General features: G+C 38.6%; 1 protein-coding gene across 5 annotated transcripts in view; it reads left to right on the top strand.

Annotated features, from left to right (window-relative positions):
• Positions 1-25,789, top strand: part of celsr1a (cadherin EGF LAG seven-pass G-type receptor 1a) — a 116,747-nt gene that overhangs the window by 77,173 nt on the left and 13,785 nt on the right. For all 5 annotated transcript variants that reach the window (XM_067427177.1, XM_067427178.1, XM_067427176.1 and 2 more), the window contains 19 exons: positions 3,070-3,227; positions 5,426-5,589; positions 5,688-5,813; positions 11,399-11,571; positions 11,674-11,859; positions 11,932-12,045; positions 12,899-13,073; positions 13,201-13,342; positions 18,101-18,221; positions 18,362-18,545; positions 18,643-18,744; positions 20,420-20,514; positions 20,655-20,864; positions 22,193-22,376; positions 22,479-22,622; positions 22,757-22,940; positions 23,091-23,258; positions 23,391-23,517; positions 24,733-24,933. In XM_067427177.1, the coding sequence (XP_067283278.1) occupies positions 3,070-3,227; positions 5,426-5,589; positions 5,688-5,813; positions 11,399-11,571; positions 11,674-11,859; positions 11,932-12,045; positions 12,899-13,073; positions 13,201-13,342; positions 18,101-18,221; positions 18,362-18,545; positions 18,643-18,744; positions 20,420-20,514; positions 20,655-20,864; positions 22,193-22,376; positions 22,479-22,622; positions 22,757-22,940; positions 23,091-23,258; positions 23,391-23,517; positions 24,733-24,933 (2,958 nt within the window). The remainder of the gene's footprint in view (positions 1-3,069; positions 3,228-5,425; positions 5,590-5,687; positions 5,814-11,398; positions 11,572-11,673; positions 11,860-11,931; positions 12,046-12,898; positions 13,074-13,200; positions 13,343-18,100; positions 18,222-18,361; positions 18,546-18,642; positions 18,745-20,419; positions 20,515-20,654; positions 20,865-22,192; positions 22,377-22,478; positions 22,623-22,756; positions 22,941-23,090; positions 23,259-23,390; positions 23,518-24,732; positions 24,934-25,789) is intronic.

Raw genomic sequence — 25,789 nt, 5'->3', positions numbered from 1 at the left:
TGTACATTTAAATTTGTTAAATGCAAACCTTAAAGATGTCTAACTTAAATTAAAAAATGCATGCCATTTAAGTGTGCAAAGTGAGTGTATTCAAGTGGTTCCAGATTATGAGCCAGATATGTATTGAAAGCACCCAGCATGACCAGAGATATCCATCTGAATAATACCTCACACCCTCATATCCTGCTGGAAACAGGCCAAACGAATACTGCAAAATACTGCTTAACAGTGTGTTTCCTTTGGTTTGGGCTTGTGTTGAAAGACAGACTCTCTTTTTTAAGATCTTTGAAGCTGCTTTTGTCTACTCTGGTCCCCTGATGGGGTTTGTGTCGGAGGCCACACCCTTTAAGATTTCCTATTCTGTTCGAACTTCATTTCCATGAGAAACTGATGAAACATGCCCACGGCTAGACAGGCTGGCAGACAGACAGACAGATAGACAGAAAACTTGGAAATTAAATTAAATGTATAATTTTGGGTGTTTTCAACTGGGCACTTTTGGCGTGCACAGTGTTTTCAACTGTGGGCACTCCAGTAAAACATACTTTTCACACTCTCATTGATAACAGTTTATTTAATTTATCTCTTAATAATGTCCAATATTGTGCATCCAAATATATTTATGTCATACTTAATTTTGTTATACAACTCTCATGATCAAATATAATTTCAAATATCAAGTTGCCTTAGTCAATATAATAACCAATAAGGTAATATGTTCCTACTTTTAGCATAATTTGACAACATTGATTTGGAGATGATGCAACACAAAAATATTCAATTCACAATTGATATTTACCTTGAGTTTTTTGTTTTAACTATTGTTTTTATTATTATTATTATTTCTCTCCAAAAATCATGCTTCTCATATTTCATCATATTTACCTAAACTCGCTTGTTCAGACTTACACACCCTCCAGAAGCTTGCGTTCTGCGAGTGAACGGCGCCTCATGGTTCCATCCCAAAGGGGCATGAAATCGCTCTCACGGACATTTTCCTGGACCGTTCCCACCTGGTGGAATGGCCTGCCGATCTTAATTCGTGCTGCCGAGTCTGTAGCCATTTTTAAAAAAACATCTTAAGACACATCTCTTCCAATTGCACCTGACCAATAAAGAATAGCACTTAACTATCCAACAAAATGTTCTGTTTGTTTGTCCAAAAAAAAAATAATAATTGTGTACTGTGCTCGATTAACTGAGACTTCTTACAGCTCTTACAGGTTGTTGGGCTTGTTTGTTTCGTTGATTCTATTGCTCTCCCCTTTTTGTAAGTCGCTTTGGATAAAAGCGTCTAAATGATTAAATGTAAATTTAATGCAATTTTTAAAATAATCTTTATAAGCTTATGACATATAAATTCCATAAAATGCATGTAAATAATTTCCACACAATACATATTTGAATGGTTTGTGTTTATTTCACTCATTGATGAGATGATCTTATTTTTATGATGTAGTTTCATAGTTTATAATTGAACGTTTGAGTCTGGGACATGGGTAACACCTTAAAATGTTTAAATAAAGGGCATTTGACCTTCATGTAATAAAATAAAAAGTTTTAATCTGTTAGTATTAATACAAATTAACCCCTGAGATTTACCAATGTCAGTAGTTATTCATACAAAGTTCTGTCATGAAACTCTAGATGCTGCAGGCTGGTCATTAACTCAAACTGCTCACAAACATGTCCTTCTCTATAGGGCACTGCTGATTGGTTGCTCCTGTATCAGTAGCCAATAACTCTCTGTGGTCATAAGAAATCCCAGGATGTCTGTCGGAAAAAGAGTAGGGGTGTAACCCCGGCATCCTGGCCAAATTTGCCCATTGGCCACTGTCCATCATGGCCTCCTAATAATCCCCCTCTCCTGATTGGCTTCATCACTCTGTCTCCTCTCCACCAATCAGCTGGTGTGTGGTGAGCGTTCTGGCGCAATATGGCTGCCGTCGCATCATCCAGGTGGATGCTGCACATTGGTGGTGGTTGAGGAGATTCCCTCCTTCAATGTAAAGCGCTTTGAGTGCCTTGAAAAGCGCTATATAAATCGATCGCATCATCATCATCATCATCAATAAGATCTCTGCAAAACTTCAAATTCTTGGTTAGCATTTGCTGTTTTAGTGCGCTTTCAAAAACCCTCCACCTTCCCCATCTCCACCTGTATAAATCTGTTACAGGTAGTTACAAGTCTCGTACTTGCTCTGCAGCATCAGTGTAGAAGATTTATTCTTCTAAAACCAAATATATCAACATTGTCATATGACAGAAATATACAGTATATTTAGCAACAGGAAGGCAAAAAAGAAAAATAGACTCAAATTGTGCCATGTTTAGACAGCACCCAATGGAAAGCGTGAGTGTTTTTGCAGTAGGAAATAGTAATTTCTGTAGGAGTGGCAGTGATAGTTTAGATAAAGCTGCTGTGCAGTGGAAAGTGTGCCAGGCTGGGAGTGAATATTTACACACAGCAAAACCTTTTCTTTCCGACTGTCACTTTCTTGCTGTGCTTTACACAATCAAACAATTGGCCCACATATGATCTAGGTGTTTAGAGCCAACACATGCCATATAGATGTATCTCCTGTAAACCGCTTTGATCCGTGAGCACATGCATTCATGCATTGGTGCACAGGATTCTGTAAACATCCGGAATCACAAAGCCATAAACATAAAACTATATTTTGAATGGGTCCAAGATTTTACTCAACCACCGTGTAACCTTTTGAAAAAGCAAGAAATAATATACTTTAAATATACTTAAATGTGACCTGTAATGTTTTTGGACACTTAAATGCAAAATGAAAATGTATTATGTACGTACTAAATTATGTACTCAATTTTAGTGTGCTTTTTTGACACTTAAGTCTCAAAAGACTTAAGTACATCTTTATATGTAATTTCATAATTACAATAATTGTCTTTGAAATATGGCTTTTAAGTGTACTACTAAAAGTATGGACAAATATTTCCTTATCTATTTTTCAAAATGTGCTTTTATGAATCTGTGTACACCATGTTTATGATTAATCTGTAAAAATAAATAAATGAATAAATCTCTTCTCTTTTCAGCCTAAGATAAGTCATTTGGGGTTGCCTCAAGGTCCATCGGGTGAGAAGGTGGCAGTGGTCGCTGTGGACGACTGTGACATCGCCATGGCCGTGCGATTCGGTAGTCAGATTGGCAACTACTCCTGCGCCGCCCAGGGCACTCAGACCGGACAGAAGAAGTGAGTTTATCCATCTCTCTATAAACCAGACAAGAACTCATAATTCTCGAAAATTAGTCTTTGGTAATTATTGATAATCACACTTTTGTGTTCTATTTCACACCCATGCACAGTCCTCTGAGACACATGTCCACATGTCTTTCTTTTATTACAAGATGTTCTCATGCTTTCGGTGGCAATTGCAGAGTCAGATATCGTTGCATGCTAGAACAAGGCTGTGCATTAAAACACATCAAAGAAAGAACAACAACAGATTAATGCGAAGGTTTAACCCGTCACTCCAGTCTTATAAGTACTGACCTGTTTTATATTACATGGCAACATTCCATAGAGATGATCATGAAATTCACACACTCTACGCATTCTCTAGTTTAATCGGAAAAACTGAAGTATACTTTGTGCTTTACTGTATATACGCACAGACAAATTTTTGTATACTCCATTTTGGTAACCCAAGCAACCAACACATATGCAACAAAAGGGTTAATCTTTGTTAAGTGTCTGCGCTATTCCTCTTTAGTAGTTATGACCGATAAAAATGCCATTGTAGTCTTCAAAATATATTTTATTCTAGAGTTATGGGTATCTTAACCCCCTTGCACATGTGGCCGTCTATTGTTATTACTTTCTCTAGTGGTTTGTTGCAGTTTTGTCTCTTTCAATTCATTAAAGCTGCACTATGTAACTTTTCTGTCCGCTAGAGGGCACCTATTAAAAAAAAAGACGTAGTTTAATGATGCCAAGTTTGAGCGCAGAATCATGGGACATGTGGTCTTTACCTCACAGCCGGTGGAAAAGAATCGGGATAGGACTCGGGCAGAAATCATGTTTATGGATGCGGCTACTTACGTTACTGTTTGAATCCGAGCAGGACCGTGTGTTTAGGGAGCTGAGCAAGGCCGCTGAAGCGATTTTTATGCGGCTCGCGAGCAGCGGGACTTTTATTATGACAGGACACAGTCGCCGGTGCCATTTCCAACTTTTCCGGTCCCGGTTCCTTGGTTAAAATAGCAATTTTCTCAAATTTACAAATAGTTGGAAACATTTGGGATATTGTAAGAACTCAACTGAACATAATATATAACACTGGCCTAGTGGTTTTTGTATATTTTACTGCAAAAATCCTACATACGCCTGCACCTTTAATGTCTGTTAAACAACCATCTAGGACAATGTTGCCACCTTGTGGACCAACTAATTAGTTCTGCATACGATGAAGGAGGGCGCTATCATACACCCGGCCCAATGCAGCATCAGGCGCGATGCAAGTGTTTTTTGCTATTGTCAGCTCGACACAGTTATAATTTTCACGCCCAGCGCCATGTTGTTTATATAGCAAATGTATTTGCGCTCATTTGTACGCCCATGGTCTGAAAACAAGGTGTGTTCTGGCCCATTGTTGGCACGTTGCTATTTTGAGGACACTGAAATAGACTGTGCCATTGACCAACTGATTGTTACGTTATATTTGCTTTTCGTTATTTAAAGAGCACGTTAGTAATGTGTGCCTATAGGCGGCTCCACAAAGTGCGTAAACTATTCTTATTACACACACAGAGACGCGCAGCAGCACACAATTATTTTTAAATATAAAAAATAAAAGGTGTTCAGTCTTATCGCTCGCAAATTTCTGCCATTTAAATAGCAATCCACCATAGCACGAGCGCAACTGGCTTTTAAATGGAATGGGTGATGAGGCTCTGATTGGCTTATTGCACGTTACACCCAGAACACACCCATGACTCATTACGATAATAGGGACAACCTTTTTAGACCTTTTTTCCCCTCGTTAAACTAGCAAAAGTGGAGTTAGACCTTAAATGTACCTGCACCATGAGCTTCAGACATTTACATTCATGCATTTAGCAGACGCTTTTATCCAAAGCGACTTTCAACTCAGGAGAACAGGAAGCGATCCGTCAAGAAGAGGCAAAGAAACACAAAAAGTGCCCCAAAAACCAAGATTTGTATACCGCTCAGAGTAGCAAAAATCAGAAAAGGGAAGAAGAAAGGAGAAATAGAGGAGGAAAGAGCGCAGACCATGTGCTTAGATAATTAAAATAGGGCCCGAAATCTATGGTACATACATGTAAAAACCCAAGTAGACAGTATAAAGCAGGGTAGCTTACTAGATTGTGAAACAGAGCTATTGATTAGAGTTTAGTGGGACATTTCAAAGTTTTATCTTCTCTCTTCAGGTCTTTGGATCTCACTGGACCCCTTCTGCTTGGTGGTGTGCCCAACCTTCCAGAAGATTTCCCCATACGGAACCGCGACTTTGTGGGATGCATGAGGAACCTAACGATTGACAGTAAATCCATAGACATGGCCAGTTACATCGCCAACAACGGCACCACTGAAGGTCTGACATGAACCATAGCATATTTAGAAACTATAGTTTCGCAAACTTGTTCTTGTATCATTGTTGTAAATCATATGATATATTTATCGCTCTGTCAGGCTGTCCAGCGAAGAAGAACTTCTGCTACGAGGGTTTGTGTCAGCATGGCGGTCAGTGTGAAAATAGGTGGAACACGTACTTCTGTGACTGTCCTGAAGGCCGGGGAGGCAAGAACTGCGATCAGGGTAGGTGGGCTTATTTGGTAGCGTGCCAGTGCACGTGAATGCGTATGCATGCATGCGTCGAGCATCCGTGTATGCGCTTGTTATTCAGAACTAGGCGTTGATTGCTCATGAACTTTAAGGAAGCAGGCAGTGCCGTTAATGCGGCAGTGTTTCCTGAAAGGAAAATGTCTCTGCCGATAAGCATCAGTCAGGATCTGCTCTACTCTCCTTTTCTGCCCCATATCAACCTTACGGATATACACTCCACATACTCTGAACAATATGCAAGTTGAGTTGCCAATGCATATCCCATAATTCCTCTACTCAGCACAATAGTGTAGCGACTCAATGCCAACAAAATCAAAGTTTTGGGTCTACAACCTGTTATTGTGGCCTTGTGGGTTAAACCAAACAACAAAACTAGATAGAATTTTGATTCAGAGTTATACAAAAGATTAAAAACTTTGATGATCAGACTCGTAGCATTAGCTTTGTTCCAAAACCTAGTGGGCCACTACTGTCAGCTATTTTCTAATGCAGCCAAACCAAAATGCAACCTCATAAGTGACAGATTTTCCACACTTTACGTAGGCAGCCATTCCACACCCCTCACAAATAGCGCTCATATACAAAGTTTGATGTTAGCTTGTTGCTAAGCTAATGCCTTGATACTCTAATAAAGCCGTGTTTCCACCGTGGAAACTTTCCCCAGGAACTAGGGACATTTAAGGGTGGTACTCAGTGTGTTTCGACCGCAGGGACCAGGGTCTAAATGAAGTTTCTGGTAAAAAAAAAAATCCCTCAAAATGCCCTGCTCAGCAAGGTAGTAATTTTTCAAAGTTCAGGAACTTTTGGAGATGAGACTTGGGCGCTGAACATGCTGATTAGTTGAGCTTCCATAGTTTCTGGGAAAAAAGTTCTTGGGCCAAATTGTTTCGGGTAAATTCGGTGAAAACGCGGCTTAAGAAAAAGACAAATATTGGGAAAAAATCTGTTTTTATTTGATTTATTTATGTTTTTATTGATAATTCTCACATAATGAAATATTTGTAGATTTATAATCTGTATTTTTCTTAACTTGATTTGCATTCATAGCACACACAAATGTTGGATAATAGTCAAGTCAACTTTATTTATATAACGCTTTTTACAATGCCGATTGTTTCAAAGCAGTTTCACAGTGTTATCAGGAAAATAATGCAACAGAATTTGATCCGGCTGTACTGCTGCTCTAGTGAAAATTTTGATGTCATCTAGCTCATTTCAGTTGTCATATAAGGACAATGTGGGCAGATCAGTAACTTATGTGGCCAGATCAGTAAATTGTCCTATATTAAAAGTTTTTCGTGGTGTCACTATATACCAGTATTAATGATATCTGTAATATTTAAACATGAAGTATTGATATAATACATTAATACTACACACACAGTATAATATCATACATTTTCCAGTGCTAAACTCTCTGTTCGCCTCCCTATAGTTATTTTGAGTATGACTGGCCGAAAAAAAAGAGAATGCTCAAAATAAGATGTTAATAGTCTCATTAGCTTTTGCAACAGAGTTTAATTGTCAGTTTTGGAGGAACTGTCAGTCTGGGTTAAAATCCACTGTGCCCAGGTTCGCTCACAATTACATTAACCACAGAACCTTCTGTTCTCACTGCATTCTTTGGCGGATTTAAAAAGTCTGCACTCTTGTGGACTGAAAAACATGTTTGTCACAGTTTACAGGCCAATAAATTCACCACATTTGCCATCTTTGGATTATTCAACAGGACTATATTACACCCTACTTTACAACCCTACCGTGATTAATTGACTGGTGTGTTTGAAAATGGGTGTGTTTGCATGTGTTTGAACAACCCAAATGATAGTGTACCTGACATCCCCAGTAGCTGTTTTTTCGCGGTTGGACGTTCTGTAACGCTCGAGGCACCCAAACGAGAAGGGATAGTGTGAATCACGCTGGTCTCTTTCAGGTCCCTCCACAGACCTGTTGGGACAAAGCTCCATTATAGAGCCTGGATGTTCAAGTAATGTCATCATCTAACAACAACCGTGTTGACTGAAAAAGCCTCCTCCAATTTTATGTTCTGGCAGAGAAGCGTGCCTGCCAGGAAATGGTGTTATTTTTGATGCTGATTAGATGGATGCCTGAAGTAGCCTTGGTTTCGCGGTTTGTTTTCGTTATAGGATAGCTCTGTTTTAGAGCAAATGGCTCATTTCCAGAGCGAGCAAAGCGTAATTTAGATATTATCACCTCTACGCTTCTGCCACAGCACAGATAGAGTGTCCATCTCTAGTAAAACATGTAATTCTGCCCGCAATGGCTGGCAGTTCCTTGGCGACGTCACAAAATTCCATCACATCAAGTGTCGTCTGAAAATATTTGTGATTCTTCAGTTGATTATGCATTCAGAGATTAAAAAAAATCATTCTGAGATTTATGGATAAAGCTTAAAGGGTTAGTTCACACCAAAATTAAAATTAGCCCATTATTTACTCAACTTAAAGTCATCCAAGGTGTATACAACATGCTTCTTTCAGACGAATAAAATCTGAGTTATATTTAAAAAAATCCTGGCTGATCCAAGCATTGTAATAACATTAAATTGTTGCCTCATCTGAAGACCATAAATATGCATATATCCATCATATAACTGCTCCACGCGGCTCTGGGGGGTTAATAAAGGCCTTCTGAAGAGAAGTGCCGCTAAGAAAAATATCCATATTTAAACTTTATAAACTAAAGCCTAAAAAGTAACTAGCTTCCGGCGTTCAGCAAGTCAACCCAACGCTACGTTTTGTTTTGCTCTATTCTCTGCACTTCTGCGTTCGTCAGTATGCATGCATCAAGGGTTCAAGGGTCAAGGGTTACTCTTTCGCCGTAAATCGATGCATACGGCAATCCGCCAGAAGTTAGTTATTTTAGTCTATAACGTTTTCTTTAAGCAAAAACAAGCATATAGATGTAGTTCACTATAAAATGACAACTTTTCATCAACTCACACTCACATTCCAAACCTGCATGATCTTCTGTGGAACATAAAACAAGATATTTTGAAGAATGTTGGTAACAAAATAGTTTAGGTGTTTATTGACTTTATTTGTATGGACAGAAAAGTACTGAGACACTTCTCAAAATATCTGCATTTATGATTTCTTTCTTAAAAAGAGAAAGAAAAGAAAGTCAAACAGGTTTGGAATGACAGTACTGGTACAATTTTTGGGTGAACAATCCCTGTAATTGTGACATCTCATTGCAGTGTCTGAAGAAATATCACATTTATGCATGCATTGCCAGTGAATGTGTGACATGATAAAATCACACCATGATGTTAATCACATTGGAAAAAGCAGCCGAAGAATAAAATTAAATGTAATATTACTGAGGCTAGAATTGATCAAGTCTCTTAACTCTATGCTCGTTCTAAGTCAGCATTTTTAATAACTCTTTCTGCACTGCCTCTGCTGTGATGTGTGGTAATATTGACTCATAGGAGCTGTAGACTTTGCCAGAGTAGGGATTCTTCATGCAGTTTCTGCCAGTGATCAGGGCTCATTGAGTTCTCAAGACCTCACTTGACTCTGTGACTACTGTAGCGTTTCCATACGATCACACTTCTGCTATGCGATTTGCCCGCACACAAATCAAACAATAGTAGGGAGTATAGCACTGATAAGCGCTGAATTCGGTTTGTTCAAGGCTTCTCCACGCCTTTTAACTGCAGGGTTTTTTAATAGATGTTATGACATCATTGTCAAGATACTGTTGATGAAACTTCCAATATGTGACTAAGAGCCTCAAGACTTTGCATATTAATGCTGAAAACGCCAACATTTTAAAAACAAATTGACAGAATTTTTATTTCCATTCTTCTATTTTTTTGTCAATTTTTTAGAACATCATAGTGAAGAACAGGTAGAATGTGATCAGAAAAGTGGAGACCTAAATTCAAAGTCCCATCACCCACAAGGTCTCATGGATCACATCTTCAAAAAAAAAAGAACAAAAAAAAACAGAACATTTCCCAATATTAATTGCATAGAGATGAATGAAGCACTGCACACACAGAAGTTACTTTCAAACCAAGCAGCTTTCTGTTTGGAAGCACAAATTCAGATTCACAGAAGGACACCAAGTAGATCAGATGGCGGACCTTCGCCTCGACATGACCACATCGCGTCCCTGAAGTGTCAGCAGAGATCCTGTCAACTAGACTCTCCCCTGTGAAGACACGACAGCCAGTGGCACTGATCCTCAACAAACCCATCTCCTGCATGATGACTCCGATCTTTGACCAGCTAGAACTGGACAAATACTCTGAATGTTCCGATCTAATCTAACTTCTGACCTGTAATCTTGCCTAAATCTTAATCATACACTGTTTGTTTGTTGGTTTCACCAGTTTTTTTTCCTCCATTCTGTCACTTGAGGGAGTTTCTGTTCCTTGCCACCATCGCCTTTGGCTTTTGGCTGTCTTAGTTGGGGACATATTCAACAATATCATTGATCTGCCTCCATTACTGAATTTACTTGAAGGAATAGTTCACCCAAAAACACAAATTCTGTCATCCTTTACTCACTATTAAGTTGTTCCAAACCTGCATGAATTTCTTTCTTCTGCTCTACACAAAAGATGATATTTTAAAGAATATGGGTAATCCAACAGTTTATAGGTCCCATTGACTTCAATAATATGGGGGAAAATACAATGGAAGTCCATTACTGATATACTGTACTTCAAAATATCTTCTTTTGTGTTCAACAAAAGACAGAAATTCATACAGGTTTGGAACAACTGAAGGGTGAGTGAATGATGAAAGGAATTTTCATTTTTGAGGGAACTAACCCTTTAAGCTGGACTATGACTATAGTTTCTTCTAAATTTACTGTACAGTTGAAACAAATTTTGTTTCACTGGAAAGCTGCTTTGAAACAATCTGTATTGTAAAAAGCTCTACATAACTAAAAGTGACTTTACTTGAACAACTTGAACATAAGCTGCATCGCTGTGAAACACAGATTCCTATTGGAACACCTGGATTTTTATTCGTCAAATATCGCTGAGCTAGAGTAAATGTGACCACACCTTGACTGCTTGACCAATATATCTTAGTATATTTCCTATTAAAACATGAAGTTTTGGTGGGCACCATGGTTTTGTGCTTGCTATGGCTAGTAAAGTGAAGTTGGAATTTGTGGAATTTAACCCATTCAAGTAAACACACCCAGAGACGTGGGCAGCCATATTGCTGCAGCACCCGGGGAGCAGTTGGAGATTCGGTGCCTTGCTCAAGGATATTACCTCAATTATGGTATTGAGGGTGGAGGAGAGTGCTGGTTATCCCCCCACCGACAATTCCTGCCAGACCTGAGACACAAACCCACAACCTTCAAGTTAAAAGTCTGACCCTCTAACTATTGGGCCACGACTGCCCCACTAGTCAGTGGCAGTGATAAACTAGTCAGACTAGCAGTGCTATCAGTGGCAGTGATATTAGCGAGAGTAAAATTCTGAAACAAATGCCCATTTTCCTAGAAGACAAATCCTTTAAATCTTAAAATTTTAAATCTTAATCTGTTTCTTTCTTTCTTTGCAGTTATGCCTTCGCCACAGCACTTTGATGGTCGTGCCATGGTGTCATGGAATGACCCTGATATCACCATCGCTGTGCCCTGGTACATCGGTCTAATGTTCCGCACCAGACAGACCAGTGGAACCGCAACCCTAATGCAGGTCAGCGCTGGCGACACGTCTCAAATCAACCTTCTGGTAAGTGTACAAATGTTGCACAGACTATGCTTATTCGATGCATGTCTTAATCAGCCAACTGTGCCACAAGTAATTAATTAATTGTAAACCATTTCCTCTAAGATAAGGGACAAGTATGTACGGTTTGAAGTGCTTCTGGGAGAACAGAAAGTGGCCACGCTGGATTTCCCAGAGGTCCGAGTGAATGACGGGGAATGGCATCACCTCCTCGTGGAGCTGAGGAGCAGCAAGGATGGGAAGGACACCAAGTACATGGCACAGGTGTTCCTGGACTACGACATGTTCACGGTCAGTTCTGTGGTACACTGTATTAAGTCCTTAAGATGAAACCGGTTTACTGACGTCCTGCATGTTTTACAGAAGTCAGCAGAGATTGGAAATGTACTACCTGGACTCAAGCTGAGGAGTCTGTTCATTGGTGGACTTCAGGGACCGAGTAGCAGTGTCCAGCAGGGCTTTCAGGGATGCATGCAGGTGTTTATTATTAATATTTGTACTAAACAATAGGCCAGATTTACTTACAGCTTGCTCCAGTCCAAACCCTCTTTAGGCATTAAACGACAACTGTCAGGATTTACGAAAGACGCACAGTGAAAAATTAGTGCTGAAAAGGTGTGAAAACAGTAGTGTTCCACCTAAACCAAGACCAAGTCGAGACCAAGATCAGCGTGTGTCGAGACCAAGACTTTGTGGGGTTGAGACCAAGACAAGACAAGACCAAGACCAGACCAGCACTCCTTAAAATTAATCTAAAAGATCCATATCTACTGTCTGAGAAATTACTTTGATATCCTGCAGTTGTGGACTTGAGATAATATCCTGAGTCCTCTAAGTCCGAGACCAAGACAAGACCGAGTACAAATGCGGCCAAGACCAAGACCTTCAAAAAAGGGTCTTAAAACCGGTCTCAAGACTAAGATCGTTCTCGAGTACTACAACACTATAAAACAGTTATTTTTGCAGCTGACCTTATTGCACATGCATTTGTAGGAGTTTCTCTTTCAGACGCAAAATTCATAGGAGGAGAGTATTTAAATTAATCATGTAAGGTGATTTACTAAGGTTTGCGCTGGTCAATTTACTGGTGTTTGCGTCATTATTTACTAACCCAAAAAGCATGTCTAAAATCAGAAGCTAATTTGCGCTGTTCTTGTTAGATTACGCTGGTCATTATGATAAAAATAACTAGGCTGCGTCTGTTCTTTAATGTGTGCATTGTCAGTAAATCACTTGCAGAACTTGGGATTTCGCTCTCAAGTTAATTTGCCCTGTTTAGTATATCTGGCCCTAAGCGTAAGGTGACTGACTTTATGTAAATGTGTCACAGGGGGTCAGAATGGGGGAGACCGCCACCAACACAGCTAACATCAACATGCAGAAGGCGCTAAAGATCCACGTGGAGGAAGGCTGCGATATGGCCAACCCCTGCGACTCCAACATCTGCCCCGAGAACAGCGACTGCACAGACGACTGGAACGCACACACCTGCGCCTGTGACCCTGGTACTGACACCTGCATCACATTCCCTGCCATTGTACAGATGCATCTGAATCGAGTTGGAGGGCATTCAAACCTGTTCATCAAATTCTCTTCTTTTTTTAACTCGTTCTCTCTTTCTGTCACTCACAGGCTTCTTTGGCAAAGATTGTGTCGATGCGTGTCATCTGAACCCGTGTGAGCATTTGTCCACGTGCGTTCGTAAGCCGAGCTCTTCTCACGGCTACACATGCGAGTGCAGTCAGGACTACTATGGACAGTACTGTGAAAACAAGTAAGTCTGCATACCGGAGAAAATACCAGATGAGGCCAGGCTGGCTTATTGTAGATAGTTCTGGTTTTGGTATAGATGGTGAACTAGCATAGCCATGCTGTTAAATAAACGAGCACGACCAGACTTTCTAATGAAGCTGGTTATCCAAAGAATCTCGCTGGTTAGGCTAAATGGTTAGTTCACCAAACAATACAAATTCTGTCATCATTTACTCACCCTCATGCCAATCCAAAGCCATAAAACATCTGTTCATCTTTTGAAACACAAATGAGGATATTTTTTATATTCTCATAATTTTTGTCCATCCATTGAAAACCATTTGAGGTATTAGTAGACTGTTAGGTTAGAGTTAGGTGTTAAGGTTTGGGTCAGTTAAATAAGTTGATATGTAGTTGTAAAGTTACTTATAGTCAGTAGAATCTCTAAAAATTGTAAAAAGCGCTATATACATAAAGTTGACTTGACTTTAAAGTTGACTCAAAGTGGACCATTGAAAGAAAGCGTTTGTTGACCATGTGTTGTCTGTATGTGCATTGATAAAATCCTAAATTAAATAAATAAAGCAATTGTGCCTTTTCAGAAGAATTTGGATTAAACCGCGTGGACATTGATTGACTTTTAAGATGGCTTTATTAGCTTTTTGAAGTGAATGTTGGTTGTCAAATTTAAGTGATGAGAATATAATTTTTAGACCTACTTTATATTAGGTGGCTTTATTGCCACCTGCACTTATTGTGTACATACATGTTTTACATTGTACTTAAAAATTTTAAAATGACCTGCATGTAATTACATCTGTAATTAATTTCTGTAGTTCCATTACTGTCCTTACACCTAACCCTACCCTTAAACTTACCCACCTGTCCCTAACTTTACCCGTATCCCACCTCAAGATCAGAAAAAGTGTTTTCGAATATACAATATGAACACAATAATTACATTTTACTTATTTTTTATGTAAGTACATAGTAGTTAAGGCCACATAATATAAAGTGGAAATATGTTTATACTTTTGTTCTGAAGATGAAAGTTTAATGAAGAGTAAATGATGACAGAATTTTCATTTTTGAGTGAGCAATTTCTTTCCACTTATTATGGCTGACTTAACTGGTCTTTTTAACCATTAATGACTTTCTATGAACAATTCTAAGAATACTAAAGAATGGTTCCAGTTATTTTTCCACTAGTGCTTGGTCCACCACAGCACGATTAACCGTTCTCAAACCGGAATTCTCAGCACGGTTGGCTAAATGTGCTGAACTGTGGTAGAATGCGTGTAGTGACGTCGCCACTCAGGATTGGTCATTTTTCGGTTGTCTCAAGTTAGTAATAAAATTAAAAGAAATATTTGATCATCCTCCATAATGTGGTCGCTTTTTACATCTCATGCCATCTCTTAACTCCAAGGCAATGACTGACACATTTGTACTGCATTCCAAAGAGCTCTGTTATCAGTCCCGCAGTGGAAAATTAATCCATATCCATACCGGCTGAGCCGGATCTGCATGGAATGGGACGGTAAGCAAAGAGAACAGTTTGGTCTGCCAGTTAAAAAAGCGGCTATGGTCTTTTTGGTTAGTGCTGGTTTATTGCTTGTCAAGCCAGTGGACCAGAGAACTAGTAGAAACAGGTCAACTAGTCTAGTATGTCAGATGAAGTTGGTTTTAGTTAGCTAACAGGAAACATACTCAGAAATTTCTGGCAAGGTTCTCTCAAAGTTAAGAACGAATGTTCTTCCAGTAGCTACCCTTCATAGAATGTTCGTTCATAGTTCCTTAAATAGCCCTCTAAAACATTAGTACAAAATCTTTATGTATTGATAAGTCATTTGAAACATTATTAATTGTCTCAAAACGTTCAACATTCAAAAAGTAAAAATAAAAGGTACTTAATGTTCTTAATATGTTGGACTTTTTTCAGTGTTCCGAGAACATGAAATAATTTCCATAACTTAATGGAAACGTTCATAGAACATATTTTTATCTTGTAATGTTGACTTCCGAGATGATCTGTAGAAATGTCTTGGAGTAGAGCAAAATTGCCTTATGCGAGATGTTGACATTTCTGACATTCGTGCAGTGTAAATGATTTCCATTAGGGAAGTCATCTTCATTCCAGTGGTTTGTGTGTGTGGGTGTGTTTGTCATTGTGTTGGCCCTTCTCCACAAAACAGGGGAAAACAACACAATACACCCTGTCACAAGTCTGCACAAGATCCGCAGGATTTTTACCTTCCCTTTTATTTTCATATTTAATCTGCTAAACCCTCTGATCAGAAAGAAAATTCCTGTCTCAGAATTCCCACATGGGACATCTTTTCCTTTCCTTCCTCTCTCACTCTGTTGACATGACTGTCCTCTATTAGATTAAGACCCAAACACGCTGCTAGCACCTGATGCTGAGTTAATAAGCACCATGCGGCCATGCAGTCTGCACTTTTTTAAGGAGAGGACTGCAGAGAAGGAATTTTTCCTCACCCTCAGTGTCCTGAAATAAGTCAACAATGAAAATGTACTGACCTCCAACTGACCTCCTAATGAGCACTGTCGAGTTTCTTTTCAGCACAAAATTTACGAAATATTTGCAATATCTTGGAGCTATATTAGCACATTAGCACACATAATAGCATAACACACTGACAAATTCCAAACGTGTGGTCCCGTGTGGTCTACTGCAAACCAACACACAAATATGCTGTTATTAACATGGCTTAGGCTTGTCCAATTTAGCTTAATTTACCTTTAATTAGCATGAAAATACACTGACTTCGATTGGAGGCTCAACCTTTGACGTCAACAACGCTGAATATGTCAAGCATTTCTTCTTTTATGTATAAGCTGATAAGCCTATTTATTTTGCTATTCCAGTTATGCATGTTTTTGCGTTTTATCATTTGTATTTTGCATTGTTTTGCCCTGTCGACCCACCAAAGTTTTAAAGTATGTATGGCCTTTCTAAATCGCCAGCTTTGTGTAAAGCGCAGAATAAACACACACCTGTAGAAAAATCCTCGGCCACCCAAGAAAAGGATTTTCAAATTTGTTTACTTGTGCAGTTAGTCTATATTTCCTTGTGCAAACAGGCACAAGCTGTTCTCATCAGTTTCCTGTCTTCAGTGTTGTGTTATTACTTATCGTCAAAAGGCTGCCAACCTGCACATCTAATCTCTTGATCCCTACACCATGACAAATCCTGCCAGTGATTGACGCTTTTTACTTGATGGTTGATCTGCTTGATGTATTGGTGCTCTGGGTGTGAGAGTGTTGAGATGTTGCAGGATAAAGTGTAACCTTTGTCAGTGAAGTCACTTTACCTTTTGGTAAAATGCAGTAAATCACATTCAGGATAAATATACATTAATGCATTTGGCAGGTTCTTTTATCCAAAGTGACTTACACTACCGGTCAAAAGTTTTTGAACAGTAAGATTTTTTTATGTTTTTAAAGAAGTCTTTTCTGCTCACCAAGGCTGCATTTATGTTATTAAAAATACAAAAAAGCTATTGTGAAATATTATTTAAATATAAAATATATGTTTTCTATTTGAATATATTTTAAAATGTAATTTATTCCTGTGATGCAAAGCTGAATTTTGAGCATCATGACTCCAGTCTTCAGTGTCACATGATCCTTCAGAAATCATTCTAATATGATTTACTGACATGTATGATTATTATCAATGTTGAAACCGTTGTGTAAATATATATATATTAAATGCATAAAAATAATTTGTCATGATTTAATAATTAGTAATTATTATTATATATATAATTGGATGAATTGAAAGTTCAAAAGAACAGTATTTATCTGAAATAAAAAGCTTATAATATATTATAAAGTATATTCAAATAGAAAATATTTTAATAATATTTGACAATATTATAGCATTGCAGTAACCAGAATATGTAAATTCTTTGCAAACAATCCCATTGAAACCAATCAGCATGCACTATGCAGTAATGATGTGATTGCTTGCAGATTGCATGTAAAGGACCTATCCTGCACCATCTAAAGTTTCATGACTGAACAATAGCATCATATAATATCATATATAAAATCTGATAATATTAAATAAATATATTCTTATCCAATTAAACCATATTACATTAATCATAGTAAATACATAATTAAGCAGTTAATCGCAAAAATGCATAATATAACATTTCAGGATTTTGAAAAATGTAAAACAAAGTAGAGCATTTTCCACGTTTTTTTGCATTTTTTTTTTAGTTTAACTTTTCAACCATTTTTTTTTTCTGATAATATAATTTGGGACCCACTTTGACAAGAGGGTCATAAGGTCATAAGATGACCTTAACAACTATGCACTCAAATTTATATTAATAATTTGATACAATGAACTTATTGCGTACATACGTTTAATACATTGTACTTTAAAATGACCTGCTTGTAATTATATCTGTAATTAATTTCTGTAGTTACATTTGTAATTACACTGTTGACACTTTCCTTACACCTAACCCTACCCTTAAACTGACCCACACCACCACACATGTCCCTAACTTTATCCATATCCCACGTCAATATCAGCAAAAGTGTTTTGTAATACAATATGAACACAATAAGTACATTGTACTAGTTTTTGATATAAGAACATAGTTGTTAAGGCCACCTAATATAAAGTTTGGCCTTTATTTGTAATGAAAATCTTATTATATTACAAAAGAATAGATGCATTTTCACTAGTGGTCTCTGAGTTTTGGACCCCACTGTAAATGTTTGTCTTTTCTGCACACAGGGTGGAGAAACCATGTCCTCGTGGTTGGTGGGGAAGCCCCATGTGCGGCCCTTGCAACTGTGATGTCAGCAAAGGCTTCAACCCTGACTGCAACAAGACTACTGGAGAATGTCGCTGCAAGGTATAAAGATGGGATTTGTTTTTTAACTAAATTCACCCAAACGGGTCTAAGCCTTAATACTTGCTACCTATGTATTACAAAATATCATAATGTCATAAAATGTCCCTGGACGATCATTACAAATGATCTCTTTTACACAGGACAACTACTATCGACCGAAAGACGGTGACACCTGTTTCCCCTGTGACTGTTTCCATTTGGGCGCTAATTCACGCACCTGCGACCCAGAGACGGGTCAGTGCCCCTGCAAGGCAGGTGTGATTGGGCGACAGTGCAACCGGTGCGACAACCCATTCTCTGAAGTGACCAGCACGGGCTGCGAGGGTACGTACTCCCTCTCATCTGCTTTGAGTTTAAATGTACGTCTACTCTAATGAAGTTCTATGTGAGTATCGTAATGTTTCATATCCTGACCCTTCAGTCGTGTATGAGGGCTGCCCGAAAGCCTTTGATGCGGGAATCTGGTGGCCCAGGACCAATTTTGGACGTCCAGTTGCCATGAATTGCCCCAAGGGATCTATTGGTGAGTGTTATTAGGCTTGTTATTGTAAATAATTGACAATAGCTTTCTAATGCTGCATTTGCACTTCAGGTCTTGATGCACAATTCCGATTTGGTGACTATATCCAATTTTTTTGGCGACTTGTATCCGATATTTGCATTTACACTGTAACCAGTAAAGGACGTAAAACGGCAGGATATGCAATGTATGCAGACAAAATGATTATACAATGTTTTGCTGTCTGCACTTTTCCACACATCTTGAAAGGTCAGCAAAACATTTCTCTCGTAAGGAGGAGGAAAAAAAAGAGAGCCCTTGACAGGGTTGCCAGGTTTTCACAACAAAACCTGCCCAATTGGAACTCAAAACTGTGTTAAAGTAGCCTAATTCCCCAGGAAAACCACGGACTTGGCAACACTGGCCCTTCATCACAGTTCGTGTCCACCTGAGTTGACGTCATTCGCCTCCGTCCCCTTTTCAATGACGTACAACTCTCATTCACTGGGGAATATCTGATTTGACCGCTTACATGGTAGACATAAATGCACGCATCCGATTCAAATCGTATTTATTACCACATATGAGTGAGGCCTGAATCCGATCTGAGGATGTCGGAATCCATGCGTTTTTCTACTGCTTACACGTTCACGTCATATCCGATCTGTGCCACATGAGAGGAAACAATCGGAATTGGGTCACTAGAACCATGCAGTGTAAATGGGGCCTAAATGATCATATACTAACTAAACTTGAAACTTGAAAAATAAGAGTCTGTATTAATGATGAATATCTTTGAAAAGGTGTGTTACAATTATAACTAATAAAATAGAAACAGAAAAAATACATTTTGTCAGACACATTTTTTCCAAAGCTACTTCCAAGTATACATTGGGTCAGTTTGTGCATTTCCTTAGAACCAAACTTGTGAACTTGGTATTTTATAGACTGTACTGTTTATAACTCATGTAATTGCATAAAGTGTACAAATGTATTTTTATTTTATTTTTTACAAATACACACATTATTGTTTCTTGAAGTTTTACCATTTGACAGCCTGAAATAACCTTGTAATTCCATTAAAAAAATATTTATCTGATATTTTTTAGAGATATACTGACTTTAACACTTATAATAATCTTTAGAGTCCTCTCTGTGATATCATTTCCTGTTTCATGGTTATCTTGACTAAAAATAAATGACTGGTTTGTCTTAGTGTAAGACATTGAATGGAAATAATATAAATCTTGATAAGAATGGTCTAAATCTTGTGCAAAAGCCAGTGTTTTCAGTGGGATTCTGCCGCTTGGCACTGCCACCCCACACTGACATTACCCAGCTCTGATAACAAAGAACTCTCATTGGCAGAACTGAGCAGTTAGATCTTTTCATTGGTCGGGTAAGCGAATGTTAATGAGGCCCTGTCTCTAGAGGGAGTTGGTTGGCAAACACAAAGTATTGTGGGACATGGCTTGGCAGCGCTTGTATAAAGACACATTTACCAAAGTGCTTGTTGGAACTAGGTCTTGGTTTGAGAAACTTTTGAAACTGTGCTTTCAGTAAAAGTGTTTCAATATTTTGTAATGCATTTTTTAAATTATGTATCCACATTTTTTTGTATATTATTATGATTTATTAATATGTATTATTATTACTGTCACTTCAAATATTTATGATACTATTAATCATTGTTTTCTAGGCACTGCTGTCAGACACTGCAGTGACGAGAAAGGTTGGCTGCCCCCGGAACTCTTCAACTGTACCACCATCGCATTCTCCCACCTCAAGAAACTGGTACATCTAGCTGTTATGATAATAATACATTAATTATACCTTTGAAAAGTTCATATTATTGTGGGCAGTATTGAAAAAGCTCCTTAATATACCTCTCTGTCTCCCTTACTCTTGTTCATATCCCACCTCTTTCCGGTCAGAATGAGGAGTTGCATCGTAATGAATCCACAATGGATGGGCAGAAATCGAAGGACATCGCTCACATGTTACATAACGCCACCGACCAGACCGGCTCTTTCTACGGCAACGACGTAAAGACAACCTACCAGCTCATTTCCTGGATCCTGCACTATGAGAGCCAGCAACAGGGCTTCAACCTGGCCGCCATGCGTGATGCCAAATTTAACGAGGTTGGATTTACTCCTTCGGGCACTATTTGAATGTTTTAAGTGCAATTAGGGCGTGTCCGAATCCACTTTTGCTAGTTTAACAATAGAAAAACGGCCGAAGCACCAGAAGCATGGTCCAAAAGGCCTGTACCTAGTCTCTTAATGAGTCATGGGTGTGTTTTGGGTGTAACGTGCAATAAACATTAATAAATCATAAACCATAAAAAGCCAGTTATGCTTGCACCATGGCGGATTCTCTATTTGCATGGCGTAATTTGCAATTGGAAAGACTGCACGGTTCTCCAGAGAAGGATCCATTTATTTTTAGCATCCCTGTGTGTTTAATAAGCAGAGTGTACGTTGTGCACACAACTATAGGTTCATATTACTAATGCATCCTTTAAATAACACAAAAATACTGCCCCATTGACTTTAGGCCAGGTTTTTGTTTGTTTTCAGTTGCCTCAAAAAAGCAACATGCCAAAAATACGCCTGAACGCCATGGGCGAACTGATGCATTTGCTATTTTAACAATGTGGCGCGGGACCATGATAACTGCGTTGGGCTGAAACTAGCAAAAAAACACTTGCATCGTGTATGATAGGACCCTTTATATCTACTGTTTTCTCAATATAATCCCCTGATTAAATCAAGCATTACTGTTACTATTGCTCATATATCCAGTTCGAGGTTATAAATATGAAGAAACCCAACTATTTAACTTCATCACTCTCCCACATGTATGTCTCATACCTCAAATTATGCAACTTGTTGAGGGGAGATCATTTTTTAAACACTGTGTCTATAGCTTTTTTTGACTTGTAACTCATGCTAGCCAGGCACATCTTCTTCAGTAAATGTAAAAATGTATTTCACACTCCACCTTCCACCTAGAACACTCTTGCAACTGTATAGCAATGAGCAACTCATTGGAGCAACAACCTGAGCAACTGTGAGCTGAGCAAACATCAACCTTTTGCAAATGCAAGCATGTTTACCGTTGATTATAGTTATACTAATAATGGGATGTTAGGGGCAATTTTCTATTGGTGTCTGCTGTGCTTGAAAAATAAAATTCGGGCAGCCCAAAATTGTGAGCTTTGAGGTTTAGTGGATTAGTGTAAATAACACAGGATAGAGTGACTGATGTCATGAGAACGAAGACGCCCGTGTTTAAAGCACATCTGGCAACATGAATGTACTTATCTTGATACATGGTTTTAGGATAAGGATGCCTTTCAAGATCGCATTCATTATGTCTTGTCTTGGCCCAGATTTAGACTTCTAATGGCTTTCCAATCTCTAGAATTTAACCATGAAATATTGAAGTATGTGTTTGAATGTTTCAGAACATAGTGAAGGCCAGCAGCGCGATCCTGGATGCCAGTAATAAAGAGCACTGGGATCAGATACAGAGAACAGAAGGAGGCACAGCACATCTGCTGAGAAACTTTGAGGAATACGCCAACATTGTGGCTCAGAACATGAGGAAAACCTACCTGAAACCCTTCATTATTGTTACAGATAACATGGGTGAGTTGCATTGCTTAAAATCAATTTGAATGCTGTGTCGATTAATTATTGAGTACATTGTTTTAAACACTGTTTTACCTTATTCTTTCTTTCACTTCTCAGTTTTTGCAGTGGACTATCTGGAAGCCATTTTTCCAGATGAGGTACAAATCCCTAATTTCCAAACAACTGATCAGGAGTGTCCCAAAGACCTTAAGTCATCGGTTCATTTCCCGGAATTCAGCTTCAAATCTTCAGATCATAAAGGTAAAACATATGTATTAATAACCATAATAATTACCTAGTTCAGTTTGAAAGCAGAAATGCAGCAGGTTGTTTTGCCGAAAGCTGTTTCAACTGAACTTGTTAAAATGGTTATGTATAAATATCTTGTTCTGTAGTTTCTCCTACAGATGATCCAGAATCTCAGAGAAGCTCTGACGAAGAGCACGATCAGATTGCAAACAAGAGGAAAAGGCATGTTGTTGAGAATCTTCCTCCATTTCCTGTGGCTGCGGTCATCATATATAAAACTCTAGGCCATCTCCTACCAGAGCACTACGACCCCGACCGCCGGAGTCTCAGGTACAAAACGACACTTTTTAGTGCTTATCCGACTATAAAGTACTTGTCCAAATATTTAGCCTTGGTGGCATTCCACAGTCAAACACAAAACACTGTTACCATGCTCAGAAGATCCATTTAGCATGACATTGCTGCCCATTTTTTCCACAGGCTGCCAAACCGTCCGGTCATTAACACTCCCATCGTAAGCACAACTGTGTACAGTGAAGGCGAGCCATTACACATTCCTCTGCAGCGACCAATCACACTGGACTACAACCTTCTGGAGACGGAGGAGAGGACCAAACCTGTGTGTGTGTTCTGGAACCACTCTATCACGTGAGTCACAACCCCTTCATTCACATTCACATTTATATTAACACCTAATAACAGATAATACCAAAATGTAAAAAATTTAAGTTGTTAGTATGTAGATGATTAATGCCAGTCGGGTATGTCTTTGTGTGTCAGTGTCGGTGGCTCAGGGGGCTGGTCGTCCAAAGGATGTGACCTCATCTCCAGGAACCACACCCACATCAGCTGCCAGTGCAATCACATGACCAGCTTTGCCGTCCTAATGGACATCTCCAAGAGAGAGGTACTGTGGCTAAAAGGCTGCCATCTTGCCCCAATAAATCTAATGGATATTACACGCAAAGTTCACCCAGAAATGAAAACACAGTCATCATTTATTCATCCAAACTTTCGTTTATTTTCAGAACAAAAACATTCATTTATTAAAGGTCTACACAATAACCATTTTCAAATCTCACAGGCTCCCATGCGTAAAGCAAGCATACCACATGTAATGTGCTCTATGTATGTGTGCATATTTATATGTGAAAAGCAAGACTTTTGCTGGATTAATCTCTTTACAATCTTTTGGAAGCTTGCAAATGTTGATTGCTTACACTACAGTGCAGGTACAATTTTGTTCCTTGGATAACAAAACGTATAAATGTACACGATTGGTCCTTAGGGTACAATTATACCATTGTTTTCCTTAGTTCGGTCCTAGTGAGTCGCTGTCCTGCAGAGTATGGTTCCAACCCTGAAAGGCATATGTATACAAGCTCTTATTGAGAATTAATAGAGCTTTAGATGTTGATGTTTAATTTAAAATGTTTGGTCACCATTATGGAGATCAGTATTTCCTTTAGTTGGCCAGTTTGACACTTGGCTTTTTATGTGAGTTAGTGGCTTTTGTGACAGTGTTAACAAAACAGAATCTGTTCAAATCAAAAGAAGCCATAAATAAATGTACCATGAAGAATAATGTTTGACTAAACTCATCACTGAATAAAAATGTTAATAAATAATATTCACCAACAATACTTTCTTGCCACAGATCAGACATACTGAATTCAGATTTTTAAAAACATTCTAAGGAGGAAAAGACACACACAGACATTAATCTCAACAATGGTGACATACTTAATGCTGCAATGCATCCTGGGAGCAACAGGTTTTATACAATGGTGGCTTAGTAGGATTGTAGCTAAACTCTGGAGGACATCAACTATCTAGGACTGAACTTGCCTTCCCCTGACTTAGAGGTACAAAAATGTACCCTTAAGGGTACGACCCCAGTGACAGCCACTTGTACCTTAAAAGGTCATTTTTTTTACTTTTTTTGACAGTGTAGTCAATGGAAGGCCATACATTATGAATATTGAAAATACGTTAATTTGTGTTCCAAAGATTATGCCTAAAAGAAGTAAATTTTTGGGTGAACTATCCCTTTAAACATTGTTTTCTGTTTATTTATTTTTTTTCCTTTTTCTTTTCTCAACTTTATCTCTCATTCTGTTAGCATGGTGATGTTCTACCTCTGAAGATTGTCACCTACACCACAGTCTCCGCCTCTCTGCTGGCGCTCCTCCTCACCTTCATCCTGCTGGCCATCCTGCACAAGCTACGCTCCAATCTCCACAGCATCCACAAAAACCTGGTGGCGGCCTTGTTCTTCTCCGAGCTGGTCTTCCTCATCGGAATCAACCAGACCGACAACCCGGTGAGGAACTCTTCTTTAGAACATTGCTTTGTGAAACCTGCATGGGTTTAAAAGAAGAAATATTGCAAAATACTGTAACAGTGAGAAGAAACTCAAAATACCCTACATGAAATTACAAACCAGGTTAAATGGGTTTGATCTCTCATCAAGTTAAATCACAAGTGAGCATTTTGATAAATGTGGTTTTGTGTCTTCTCATCGAGAAAGTCTCACGTTGTAGTTTTCCCTCTCAGCAATATCCAGAATGTAGTCCCCCATTCTCAAATTCCACTAATTACTTTCTTAAGTCTGTAATTAACAGCTGGATATAGTTGCGAGTTGAGGTTTCTTTTTTGACAAATGGCTACGATTGCTGTGAGGTGGCTTTAATTTGGGGTATTTCACAATCCATCACTGAGTAGAGAAGAGCTTTAATGGTTTAAATCCATTTCTATGCGGTTTGACACTATCTTCCTGGCAGCACTACATCTTTATATACTTCAGATTTTTATACAGATGCTGCAGCATGTGAAACAAATATAGCTTTATACGTGAAAGTATGGGTAACACTTTACAATATGGGTATATTAAAATAATACTTAACGAATGCACAGATTATGCACAAGAGTTAATGTATGACTCATGAAGAACTAAAGCATTTATTCCGCCAGAAAAGGTCAAAACCCGGCATTTAATATGGATTCGTATGTATATGTGTTTTTTAGTCCTATAGTGGCACTCATAGAAAAACACCCCATTGATATGCATTATACAAGCAACAGTTGGAGTTAAAAATCTTAGTTTTTGTTCTACTGAAGAAACAAACACACCTACTTTTTGGATGCCTTGGGGGTAAGCAGATAAACATCACATTTTT

Source organism: Pseudorasbora parva, chromosome 20, assembly GCF_024679245.1.
Source record: "Pseudorasbora parva isolate DD20220531a chromosome 20, ASM2467924v1, whole genome shotgun sequence".
Taxonomy (NCBI): domain Eukaryota; kingdom Metazoa; phylum Chordata; class Actinopteri; order Cypriniformes; family Gobionidae; genus Pseudorasbora; species Pseudorasbora parva.
The sequence above is the reverse complement of the archived record's forward strand: the minus strand, read 5'-3'. Positions and strand labels throughout refer to the sequence as shown.